Raw genomic sequence first — 12,011 nt, 5'->3', positions numbered from 1 at the left:
TCTCTCCCAGGCCCTGAGCCCATCATCCCTTCGTTCTTAGAGTGAAACTGTGAAGAGCGGCAGCTCTGTGCCGGGCGAGGAGGATTTGGCAGTGAAAAGGGTGAGCTTGCCCTGCCCTGGGGGCAACTGGCACCTGGGGTAAGAGGTGGCCGGTGAAAGCCTGAGCCCTCTGGAGAGCAGAGGCCCCGTTGTGCACAGAGCCAGTATACCCAATGCTTGGGGAGCTCCCAACAACCCCACCCAGCCCTGCGGGAGACCACAAAGCTCTAGGGAAGAGCCTGTCCCAGGAAGCACAGGGCCTGGAAGTTCTGACAAGGACATCAGAGTTCCAGGCCCACCCCACACATGCACACACTTCCTGCTTCCAATTAGCACTAATTGGACGACTGGGAAAACCCACAGACCATGAAGCAGAAGCAGTTAGGTCTGCAGGGCCCCGGTGAGGCAGGCCCTGTGAGGGCCCAGGTGAGCCAGGCTCTGGGGGATGGGCCCTGGGGTCTCTGTCTCTCTGAGAGGGGATCAGGTGATAGGGCCACATCTGCTAGGGTCCCTAGTGGCCCCTCTGGAAGATGGGAGTTGTCCCAGGGCCAGGGCAGAAGCTGGATGTGGGGGAGCCTGACAAACACCCCCCTCTCAGCCTGGCATTTAAGGCTCCCCTAAACCTGGCCCTACCAGCATCCCCCCTCCCAACCTGGTCTCTTTCATTTCTTCTGCTCCTAGTTCTCACTGCCTAAGTAACCCACTGATTAATTCTTTATTTCACTCCATTTATTCATGTATTATGTGTCCAGGAGCCCTCCTGTGGCCAGAACCTGAGACCACAGAGATGGATGTGCCAGGCTTGGCTGGTCAGGTGGGCCTTGGAGCCAGGACCTTTTCCAGGGTCCCCAGAGCACTGGATGGTCAGAATCAAAACAGGGCTAAGTCAGGTCCGGGGGCAGGGGAGGGTCCCGATGCTCACCTCCTTCCTACTTGAGCAGCCCTCTCTCCTACCACCTATCCAGCCAGGCCTGGGCCCAGGTTGGCAGAGACCACATTGCAGGGCAACCCCTCTGCTGGCTCCACTTCGTTCTTGGTGGGAAGGAGGAGGCCAGGCTGAGCACTGCATGCTTATGAATAGAAGTATCAGCTTTGCTTGGCACTCTCTGGGTGAGGCTATGGGTCCCTTGATCCTTCAGACCGCACTCAGGGTATGTGCCTGGCTGTGTCCACATCCATGGCCAAGCTCAAGACAGAAGCTCTGCCAGGAACAGCTAGGACTAGGGGGCAAGAAGAGAAGCAGGCACCAAATCTGAGCTTCTCTGGGGTGGGTCTAGCCCGTGGGGAGAAGCGGGGACTGGCCCTTAGCAAGAGGCTGGCTCTGGAACTTGCATGCTTGAGTAGTCTGGGCCCCAGGGCCAGAGTGAGGGCCCCGAGTCAACCCTTTATGTAACACTGCATGGCTCAGGCCCTCAGCCCTGAGCAGGGGTAGTGAGAACAAGGCCCCTCGCCCCACAGGTGTGTGTCTGGCCTGACCCTTAGGCCCCGTTCTCCAGAACATCCCCACCACAGAGACAGAGGCTCAGCTCCACTCTCTTCCCTTCCCCTGCTTAGAGACCAACCTGGTCCTGGGCAATTTGGTGTTGCCATGACAACCACATACTTTCTTCTTCCCTACTTAGCTGATTGAATCTGAGTTGCAGATGAAATCCTGGTGAGTTGTGTGTTTAGAAAGCATGAGGCCATTTTGAGTGCTCCATGCATCTTTCATCTCCCAGGCGCCTCTGACACCCATCCCTTGTCTCTAGATGGCTGAGGGAGAGGATATGCGCCCTGTACCCTCTCCCTATGCCTGGAGTAGTCCTGGCCCAATGGCACAGCCTCCTTGAGGTACAGCCTCTGGCATGCACGAACACATGGATGACACTCTCATGGGCAGCCTCTGTGGTGAGTGGGCCCTGTAAGCTGGATGGCAGTCACCAGGAGCCTCCGACAATGCATAGTCCTCTCCATTGTGAGGCATGTGGTGTCTAGGCAAGAGCTCTTGACTCAGGAGGCTCTCTCTGTCCCCTTCAAGAATGTGTGCTGCCCTTAAGGACTTGGGCCACCAAGACTGGGAGTTTCTGGCCAGGGGCCCCCAGCATCATCTTAACCTTCATGCATTCCCTAGGGCTGACCTTAGCCTCCTCTGACCAGCAATGAAGAGTCACTTGCAGTGCAAAGCTCGCTGGGAGCAGGCTCAGAGCTCAGCCCTGATATGGGGGAGACAAGACATGGGGAAGTAGTAAAAGTGGCCCCATCTGTGATGAGCAGGGTGCTGGTGGCCCTGGGAGGCGACCTCAGCTTGGCAGTTGGGTAGGGCTGGTTTAGCAAGTTTAAGGGGAAGTTAACATGGGGTGGTCAGAGAAAAGTGGGGCTGGCTCTTTCTCCGATCTGCCTGGTGGGGGATGGAAATCAGCATGGGGCATCTTACCAGGAATGGTCACTCAGGATGGACAGGGAGACCTGCCTCTGTCCTCTATACTCAGGGCCAGAGGCCCCTGCCCCACACTGCAGATGTTAAACTCATCAAGTGGTCCCATTAGTGTGGCTGCCGCCCCACTGGGCTGCAGCATCCTGGGCAGGCGGTTGGCCCTTGAGCATAACTGTACCACCTTATCTAGGCCTGCATTTCCACCCGGATCTTACTACCTCTCTAAGCCTCAATGTCTTCACTCTGGGGAAGGGAGGCAGGGGCAAACAGATAGGTTGGTAAGAGTGGAATAAGTAGTGAGGGGTTCCTGGAGCAATGTCTCCTGGGAAAGCACACCTGCTGGGTGTGTTTGGTCAGATTTTTATGATTTTGTAGGGAAGAACATAAAGTACAAATACAAAAAAAGCAAATAAAAAAGAGATAATTATAGCTTGAGGAAAAACAAAGAATTATAGCAGAAAGGAAATAGAATACTACTTGGTTTAGCAGAAAACAATGTTTGCATAGCGTTAAACATGTAAACACTGAATATCAACTTACACCAAATCATAGCATTGGAAGGATGGGGAGGAAATGTATGGAGAGGTGGCTATCAGCTCATTTTCCATAGTAGGAAGTCAATGTTCTAAAGGTGAAAGAGGCAGGGTGCAGTAGCTCATGCTTGTAATCCCAACAATTTGGGCCAAGGCAGGAGGATCGCTTGAGGCCAGGAGTTCAAGACCAGCCTGGGCAACATCGTGTGACCCCATCTCTACAAATCATTTTAAAATTAGGCGGGCATGGTAGCGCACACCTGTAGTCCCAGCGACTCGGGAGGCTGAAGTGGGAGGATTGCTTGACCCCAGGAGTTTGAGGCTGCAGTGAGCTGTGATTGTGCCACTGCTCTCCAGCTCAGCCTGGGCAACAGAGGGAGACCTTATCTAAAAAAAAAAAAAAAAAAGATTGAAAGAGTCAAAAGTCAAAAGAACTGAAAGCAATGGGTCAAGAAGAGGGGAATCAGTATTTCCAGCCTTGCAGTATTGTTCAACCTTAAAACTATGGGTCAAGAAGAGGGGAATTAGTATTTCCAGCCTTGCAGTATTGTTCAACCTTTAAAACTATATACCATACATGTATTGTTTTGATCAAAAGAGAAATTAAATATAAAAACAGGTAGGATTAATATAAAACCTCTTAAACACTGAGGCTTGAGAGGTTTAGTAAACTGCCCAAGGTCATGGTGTAAAGGACACAGCAGAGCTGGAACCTACACTATGGTCTGTCTGTGCCAGAGCCCACAGCAGGAATGAGCCGTGGAGTGATCTTGTCAAAACCTTAGAATCCACCCTTGGACCAGGCAGCTCAAAGACCTTCTCCAAGCACCCATGTGGGCTACAAAGATGAGCCTCCAGCATAAGGGGCTGCACCCCATGCCTGTGGGCAGGGAAACAAGGCCCTTGAGCAAACACCTTCCAAAGCCACTAGCCCACAGAGGCCCTGTCACCCACGGAAGGAGCCAGAGCAGTCGGCAGAGCCCCTTCCTCGGCTGTTCTGCTTCTATTTACTGGGTGGCTGGTGTTCCCTAGCTTCCCATCCAGCTAGGCTGGTTAATCAGATTCTCTGAGGGGAGGGCTGGGGCATCAGTGACTTTACTGATGCCCAAAGGAATTGCTTCTTGGGAAGCAATTACTTGTGACAGGTGCACACTCCCAGCGGCTGAGCTTGTCTGTGGCTGAGGATGCCGTGGAGCCTGGGGGGCCGGGTCCTTGTTGCTGGCTTGTGCTCAGTAGGGACATCAAGGTCCACTGCTCGTCCATGGTTTTCTTGGCCTCTGCAGGAGGAAAGACTGTCAGCTGAATGACCAAGTGACAGTTGCCACCATGTCACAATTAATACAGACCATTGACTGGGCGGCTGGCATCGTGCAAAGCCCTTTTCAGATGTGGAACCCAGGCGATCTGAATGGTTTGGCCCACTGACCTACAGGTCCTGAGTGTCAGGCTCCAGGCTGGCTGGTCATCAACTCAATATGACCTGGACAGGCTCCCTTCCATCCTAGGCTCCCTTAGGGGCGAGGCTGGGGCTGACAGGCAGTGAATTCACTCTCAGGGTTTATCGGCAGGCAAAATGGAGAAGGAGACCAGGCTCTTGGAGGACTCTGTGTCAGGATATTCACTTAACAGTTTACAACATAGCAAGTACTGGGAATAACCTGCAATGGCATACTATAGTAAAAAAGCACGCTGTGCAGGACAGTGTGAGCACGGCACAGGTGCATACCATGGGCAAAGTCAGGACTGGCCTCAGGCAGGACATGGGCCCAGTGTTTCTGTGACTATCTGCAGGGCACTGGTTGCCCTTAGGATAATTTGTAATTAAATAGCAAGAAATACATAAAATACATAATATCAGGAGATAAAATCACTTATCAGGAAAAATAACACATGGTATAGAATATTTTAAACTTGGCCAGGCACAGTGGCTCATGCCTGTAATCCCAGTACTTCAGGAGTTCGAGGTGGGAGGATCAAGAGTATGAGACTAGCCTGGGCAACATAGTGAGACCCCATCTCTACTAATAATTTAAAAAAATTAGGTGGGTATGGTGGCTCATGCCTGTGGTCCCAGCTACTCCAGAGGCTGAGGCTAGAGGATCACTTGAGCCCTGGAGATTGAGGCTGCAGTAAGCTATGATTGCATCATTGCACTCCAGCCCAGGCAGCAGTTCCAGATCCTGTCTCAAAAAAAGGAATATTTTAATCTCCACCGTGACCTCTGTGCTGGACTAGCTCCCCTGCAGGACCCAGGCTCCAGCACTGGCTCCCCAACTCTCCATTCCACCCCAAAGAACTGCTGAACCCCAACTTTTCCTTGGCCCCACAATGGCCCTGGAGCAACAGTGAGCAGAGATTAGAACCTTCTGCAGATGGAGAAAAGGCAAAGCTACCTGCTAGGATCTCACAAGGAGTAAAAGGCAGGGCTGGGATCGGAATGCAATTCCAGGTTCTCCAGCTCTGTTGATTGTCTGGATCGACAGCAGGTCCTCTGGCCCAGTGGGCAGTGGGGATGTGGTAAAACATCATTTCCAAGCTGCAAAGGCAACCAGGGCCCCTGCAAAGTTGAAGGGAATGTCCCACAGAGGCTGATAGAAATGAGGGAGGCCTTTAGCAGTGGGCTGTCAGATCAGAACCAGGCACGCTCAGGTCATGGCTCTTTGACAAGGAGAAGGAGGAAGACGAAGGCCTGATGGATCCCCACTACTCAGATATAATCCACACACCAAATGTCCATGGCCTCACAACTTCCCCAAGGATCAGCACTGGGCCCAGACACATCTGGTGTCTCCCTGATTCCCACAAGTCTGTAGGCAGAACACTCTTCCCTCCCCAGGAAAACTCCACCTTAATAGTGTTCGGGACAGCACCCTAGGCTGGGCACGGTGGCTCACACGTGTAATCCCAGCACTTTGGGAGGCCGAGACGAGTGGATCACCTGAGGTCAGGAGTTCGAGACCCGTCTGGCCAACAGGGCAAAACCCTGTCTCTAGTAAAAATAGAAAAATTAGCTGGGCGTGGTGGTGGGTGCCTGTAATCCCAGCTACTTGAGAGGCTGAGGCAGGAGAATCGCAGAGGTTGCAGTGAGCCTAGATCGCACTACTGCACACCAGCCTGGGCAACAGACCAAGACTCCATCAAGAGAAAAAGACAGCACCCTCTGGGCATTCTAAATTCAAAGCTGCTTCTGGCAGGAGAAACCAGTCCATCTTAACCTGGCATCCTACATCCCAGTGAAGTGAAAAAAACAACAAAGCAAATCAGTGTTTGCAACAAAACAAAACTCAGCAAGTTTCTGGATCAGCCTGTGATGAGTGGGTTCAAGGTGAGGACATTGACAATTGGTGGGTGAGGCCATGTGGGGGTGCAGGGGTGTCCTCGTGGGCCACCGTGGCCCGGGCCTTGGAAAGCCGAGACCAGGAGAGCTCATGCCTGTGGCCACCCAACACATGGCAGGGCCCATTCATGCCTTTCCACTTTCTTCAGAAACTGCCCACAGCAGCTGTCCCTCCCTGGACACAGCCACTTTCTCTCCTGACACCAGGGCCCCATTTTCTTTCTGTCTTAATCTAAGGCTGATGGGAAGTCTAAACAACTAGCTGAGGCAATTTCTGAAATTGGTGGAAATCATTTAACAAGCTTCTGGAGCATCCCTTCTTGTCCTGGGGAGGTGTGCGGAATGTGCGTCTGAGAGCATTTGCTGGCAGCCATGGCGTTTCTTCCCCGGGCCTGGTTGCTGGGGTTTCCAAGGCTAAGGACACCTCAAATCCACATCCAGATGCCTGGCTCTGCACAGTCTCCCTGCCTGACATCCTTACCCTCCAAAGATCCTGCAGGGCCAGCTGGGCCTAAAAGGAGTTTTCATTTCTTCTTCACCTGCAGCGTCGTCTTTCAGGAGAGGGTAAAGCAATGTTTCCATTGAAATTTTAAAAGATGCTCCACCACCACATGCACTTCTGTGGACTGGGGTTAGGTGGGAGGAGGAAGCAGTAGTGGGGAAACAAATGTTCCCAGGGACCACAGTCCCTCTGTAACCTTGTGTTGGGCAGATTTAAAATTCCACTCGTTGAAGTCCACTAGGCTACAGCTAGGCATCCCTGTCTAGTGCTTTACCTACATCCTCTCACTCCTTGCTACACCCTATGAGGCAAGTGTTATTGTGCCCATTTTTAGATGAGTAAACTGAGGCACAGGGGGATCAAGCACTTTGCTCAAAGATTCACAGCTTGAAGGGGGTAGGGTAGCAGGGTAGCTGGGCTGGGTCCAGTGACTAGGCCTGGGGAAGCAAAGCCACAGATGCCTCAAAGCCCTCTCTGGACACGTTTCCCTCCCTGCCAAACTCCCGGCCCCACCACACATACCTGCCTTTCTAATTCTCAAGGGAGAAAGAATATAGGGCTGTTGCAAGAAAGGACGAGGAGCCTGATGGGGACAGAGCAGCCTGGGGAGTCATAAGAACAGGGCCACCAGGCCTGACACAGGTGAGTGCCTCCCAGGCTGGGGCATGGGGAGAGGTGTGAGGATGAGGCTGGGCAGTGCTGGCTCCAGGGCTCCCGAGGACATCAAAAGAACCAGCCCAAATGAAGCCAAGGGAAAGAAATGGTGACCTGGGTTCATCAACGCCATGCATTCTGGGCCAGGTGCCTTCTGCAGGTAATGGGGCTAAAGGAAAAGCCATTAAATCATGAGTATTTGTAATGCCCTCGCCCTCCTTCCTTTGCTGGCTCAGCCACAGCAGGCCTTTGAGCTGGATCAATAGGGGTGAGGGTGGAGGGGAGCGGAGCCTGGCACAGCCATAGAGGTGAAGTGCAAGGTGTAGGGAGAGAACTACCTCGGCACGGGGACAGGAAGAGGAAAGAACGGCGGATGTGGGTCAAGTGGACACCTAGGAAGCCTTGCTGTGGCTTGGGGTTTCCAAGGCTTTTGGAGCTGAATTTGCCTCCCATTTCTGTTCTCCTTTCATCTTTCCTGGACCACGTAAGGTGGGTGACACATGAGGAAACTGAGGCACAGAGAGGCAAGATCTCCTGCCTATGGTTCCAAAGTGAGGAATTAGACCCGAGAGGCCAAAAGTGAGGTGCCTTGCCACTCCTTGGTGGAGCTGCCCAGGGTCAAGGGCCCCAACAGACAGGGACCCTGGGATATACAAAACCTTTTCTTTGTAATGTGCCATAATTTTTTTTGGCCAGATTTATTTCTCCCAAATATTTCTTATTATGCCAATGTTTGTGCAAAACAATTACCCTAAATTCCTTAAGATGGGATGAAGACAGAGGCAGGGGAGGAACTGTAGAGAAAAATAAGCCATGGGAGGTCAGGGATGGATTGAAAACAATCAAATCCTGTGGGTTCCAAACTTGCTGGTTTTTTGGTTTTGTTTTGTTTTTGAAACAGTCTCACTCTGTCACCCAGGCTGGAGTGCAGCGGTGTGATCATGGCGTACTGCAGCCTCGACTTCCCAGGCTCTAGTGATCTTCCTGCCTCAGCCTCCTGAGTAGCTGGGACTACAGGCGTGAGCCACCACGCCCAGCTAATTTTTTATTATTTATAGAAACAGAATCTCCCTATGTGGCCCAGGCTGGTCTCAAACTCCTGGGCTCTAATAGAGGGAGGAACTTGGCCGGCCATGGTGGCTCACGCCTGTAATTCCAGCACTTTGGGAGGCCAAGGTGGGTGGGTTGCTTGAGGCCAGGAGTTCAAAACCAGCCTGACCAACATGCAAAACCCCATCTCTACTAAACATACAAAAATTTGTTGGGTGTGGTGGTGCATGCCTGTAATACCAGCTACTCGGGAGGCCGAGGCAGGAGAATTGCTTGAACCTGGGAGGTGGAGGTTGCAGTGAGCTGAGATCGTGCCACTGCACTCCAGCCTGGGTGATAGAGCAAGACTGTCTCAAAAAAAGTAAAATGAAATATTAATAATGATAATGATAATAATAATAATAGAGGGGGGAAATTAGCCCAGAGCTGAAGGGGACTCTGTAATCAGACAGTCCAGGGGTTGACCCCAGCTGTGCCATGTTCTTCCTAGCTGTGTGGCTCAGGGAAAATCGAGTCACTTCTCTGTGCCTCAGTTTCCTCACCTGTAGCCCATAGATAATAGATGGAATCTGTTGTGAAGATCTCACAGGTAACACCTGTAAAATGTGTCTCCACACAAACCTGGAGTGAGGGAGACTTGTTCAAGGCCACCCACAAATTTGAGAAGGGCAGTTGGGTGGGGGTGGGGAAGTATAACGGAAGGCATGGATGCAACATGCTGCGCCATTTAGAAGACGAAATACACATGAAGCAAAACCCTATTCGTGTACTTCAAAAGACAGACACAGGGCTGGGCATGGTGGCTTATGCCTGTAATCCCAGCACTTTAGGAGGCTAAGGTGGGAGGATCACTTGAAGTCAGGAGTTCAAGACCAGCCTGGCCAAAATGGTGAAACCCCATCTTTAATAAAAATAATTTTAAAAAATTAGCTGGGTGTGGTGGTGGGCACCTGTAATCCCAACTATTCGGGAGGCTGAGGCAGGAGAGTCACTTGAGCCTGGGAGGCAGAGGTTGCAGTGACCTGAGATTGCGCCACTGCACCCCAGCCTGGGTGACAGCGTGAGACTCCATCTCAAAAAAAAAAAAAAAAAAAAAAAAAAGACACAGGCTGGGAGCAGTGGCTCACGCCTGTAATCCCAGCACTTTGGGAGGCCAAGCTGGGAGGATCACTTGAGCTTAGGAGTGTAAGACCAGTCTGGGCCACATAGTGAGACCCTGTCCCTACTAAAAATTAAAAAAAAAAAATTAAGCAGGTACTCAGGAGGCTGAGGTGGGAGGATCACTTGAGCCCAGGAGATTAAGGCTGCAGGGAGCTATGATCATGCCACTGCACTCCAGCCTGGGCAACACAGCAAGACCCTATCTAAAAAAAAAAAAAAGTAAATAAATAAAAGACATGGTCGCAGGTGGATTTCTCCAGTGATGGTGCAGACGGAAGAAGCGCTGAAGACAGGGCACCCCTGGGGTCCTTCCACCCAGAGCCTGGTGCTTGGCCCTGTGCTTGCAGATTTGCGGCAGGCAGAGCTGAGAGCAGGCAAAGACAAGTCACCACTGTGCTTGGGCATCCTGCCCACCAGCCCCACCGGGCAGCCAGAGCTCCACATGGTTTCCATCATGGTTACAAAAGAAACAAATGCAAGTCACTCTGTCCCTTCTGTGGCCCCCCACAGCCTGACATGTGCACACCTGCAAGCACATTCTCTTGTCATTAGAGATGCCACTTGGGGATCTCAGAAGCCATGCGGGGAAGACAGAAACCTTCAGCTCTAGTTCAGGAACATTAAACGCACTATGCTATCCCAGTTTGTTCATAAAATTCTTGTGTTAAGGTCCTAGGGGAAACAAAAAGGATGGCTATTTTAGCAGCATTCTCTAGTTTGGTTGGGATTCTGTGTGGAGGAGAAGAGCTCTGTTTTTCTTCTGGCTGCAACGTCCTGATTCTCTGGGTCTTTGTGGTTCTCCCCGCATGGCCCTGCCGGGCTCTGGTGAGGGAAGATAAGAGTGTGCTCCAAGGCTGGCGAGGCTGGGGTTTTCGTCTGCACCTGGTGAAAGGACCGGCTCCTACACCACCAGCTTCCCTCTGAATATTCTCAGAATTCTCCTGGGAACAGTGGTGGACAACAAAAGCCTTCTGAAAAAGTCCTCTGGCGCCCCTTATGCCATTCCCCTGGTGTCACCTTTCGCGATTTTCAATTGAAAGGGCAAAGAAGTGAGGAGTAGATGAGCCGGGAACAAAACCGGCGCTGCCTGCAGAGAGTCATGCTTTCATTTCAGGCTCCCCCTGCTCTCCCACCCCAAATGGCCACGTGGAAGCCGCACACTATTAGTTCCACATAATTGGAAAGTGTGTCAGGATCTCCCAGACACGAACCAGAAACATGCTGCTCAGTTGTCACCTCCAATGTGACTAATGCAGCCGTGTCTTAATTAGTCACCGCTCACTGACTGCGATGACAGCTCCCGAGCCTGTTCCAAGGCCCCAGCCTGTGATGGGGCGCTGCAGAGCAGATTAAAGGTGCGAGGCCGCTGGGAAGGAAGGGTCAGGAGTTGCCAGTTTTTCAGGTCTGTTTCCTACTGAGCACTGTGAGCCAGGTGGCCAAACCCCTCTGTCAACATTGTGACAGCAGAGTCAATAGGGTCATGACACTGGGACACATTTATTGGAGGGAGAGAAGAAATGTGACAGGGAAATGGTCTAGAAGATTCCCTCACAAGCCAGCTGTTATGTCACGGGTCCTCATGCAGCTCCCCTGGGAAGGAGCAATGAGGGATGAACCGTGCCACTCTGGCTGGCCTACACCTAGCAAATGCTGCTCAGGCCAGGCTAGCCCATCTACTGGCTAATGTATGACCTGTGATCTACAGTGGCTGTCTTATAAAGATAACCTGAGCCAGTTCCATTTCTCCCGCAGGGGCTTTGCACTCAGAAGCAAAGAGGAAGGAGGGGGCTGGGGGCTGGGGGCTGGAATTAAAAGGCGAGAGACTGCCCCCTCAGTGGAAGTGCCTAGGCCTCTACCCTGAGAGCAGTAGCCATGTCTGGGTCCTCCTCCTCTCATTGCCCACCAGCCTGAGGGCTGGCCTGCTGTCTGGGCCCCAAGAAAAATGAGAATCACCCCATGGTGAAGCCGGGAGAAGCAGAGAGGGCTGGGAGCTGCTCCAGAGCCTGGCCCCTGCCAGCCTCACAGCGAGGCAGCCTCCAGGCACCATCTCCCTGCTCCTGGCATTCCCTTCCCTCCTTCCTAAGCGCCCAGGGCCCAGTGTTCATTCGGCCTCACGGGTGGAGCACCCAGGGCCCTTTAACTCTTCAGGCCCCTCAGAAATGAGATGAAGACAAAATTTACTGGCTCCGAAATAGAACATTTCAAAATTGCTTTTTCAATTGCTACAGAACATACCACCATATCAGTTAGGCAGCCACCACTCTTGTGTCCTTACCCTTATATACGATTGTGTTCAACATGGGACATGATATAGGTTCCACT

At 52.1% G+C, this 12,011-nt stretch overlaps 1 protein-coding gene across 4 annotated transcripts in view; it reads right to left on the bottom strand.

The window, feature by feature from the left end:
- Positions 1–2,933: 2,933 nt before the first annotated feature.
- RFT1 (RFT1 homolog) overlaps positions 2,934–12,011 on the bottom strand; it is a 54,024-nt gene continuing 44,946 nt past the window's right edge. For 2 of the 4 annotated variants that reach the window (XM_063661062.1, XM_063661063.1), the window contains one exon: positions 3,395–4,262. In XM_063661062.1, coding sequence (XP_063517132.1) covers positions 4,227–4,262 — 36 coding nt within the window. In that variant the 3' untranslated portion in view covers positions 3,395–4,226. Of the gene's footprint in view, positions 4,263–12,011 lie in introns of all 4 variants that reach the window. The other 2 variants (XM_063661064.1, XM_054483877.2) reach the window with 2 other exon arrangements.

The sequence above is a fragment of the Pongo pygmaeus genome, chromosome 2 (assembly GCF_028885625.2).
Source record: "Pongo pygmaeus isolate AG05252 chromosome 2, NHGRI_mPonPyg2-v2.0_pri, whole genome shotgun sequence".
Classification (NCBI taxonomy): domain Eukaryota; kingdom Metazoa; phylum Chordata; class Mammalia; order Primates; family Hominidae; genus Pongo; species Pongo pygmaeus.
Note: the sequence above shows the minus strand (reverse complement) of the source record. Positions and strands in the feature narration are given on the sequence as shown.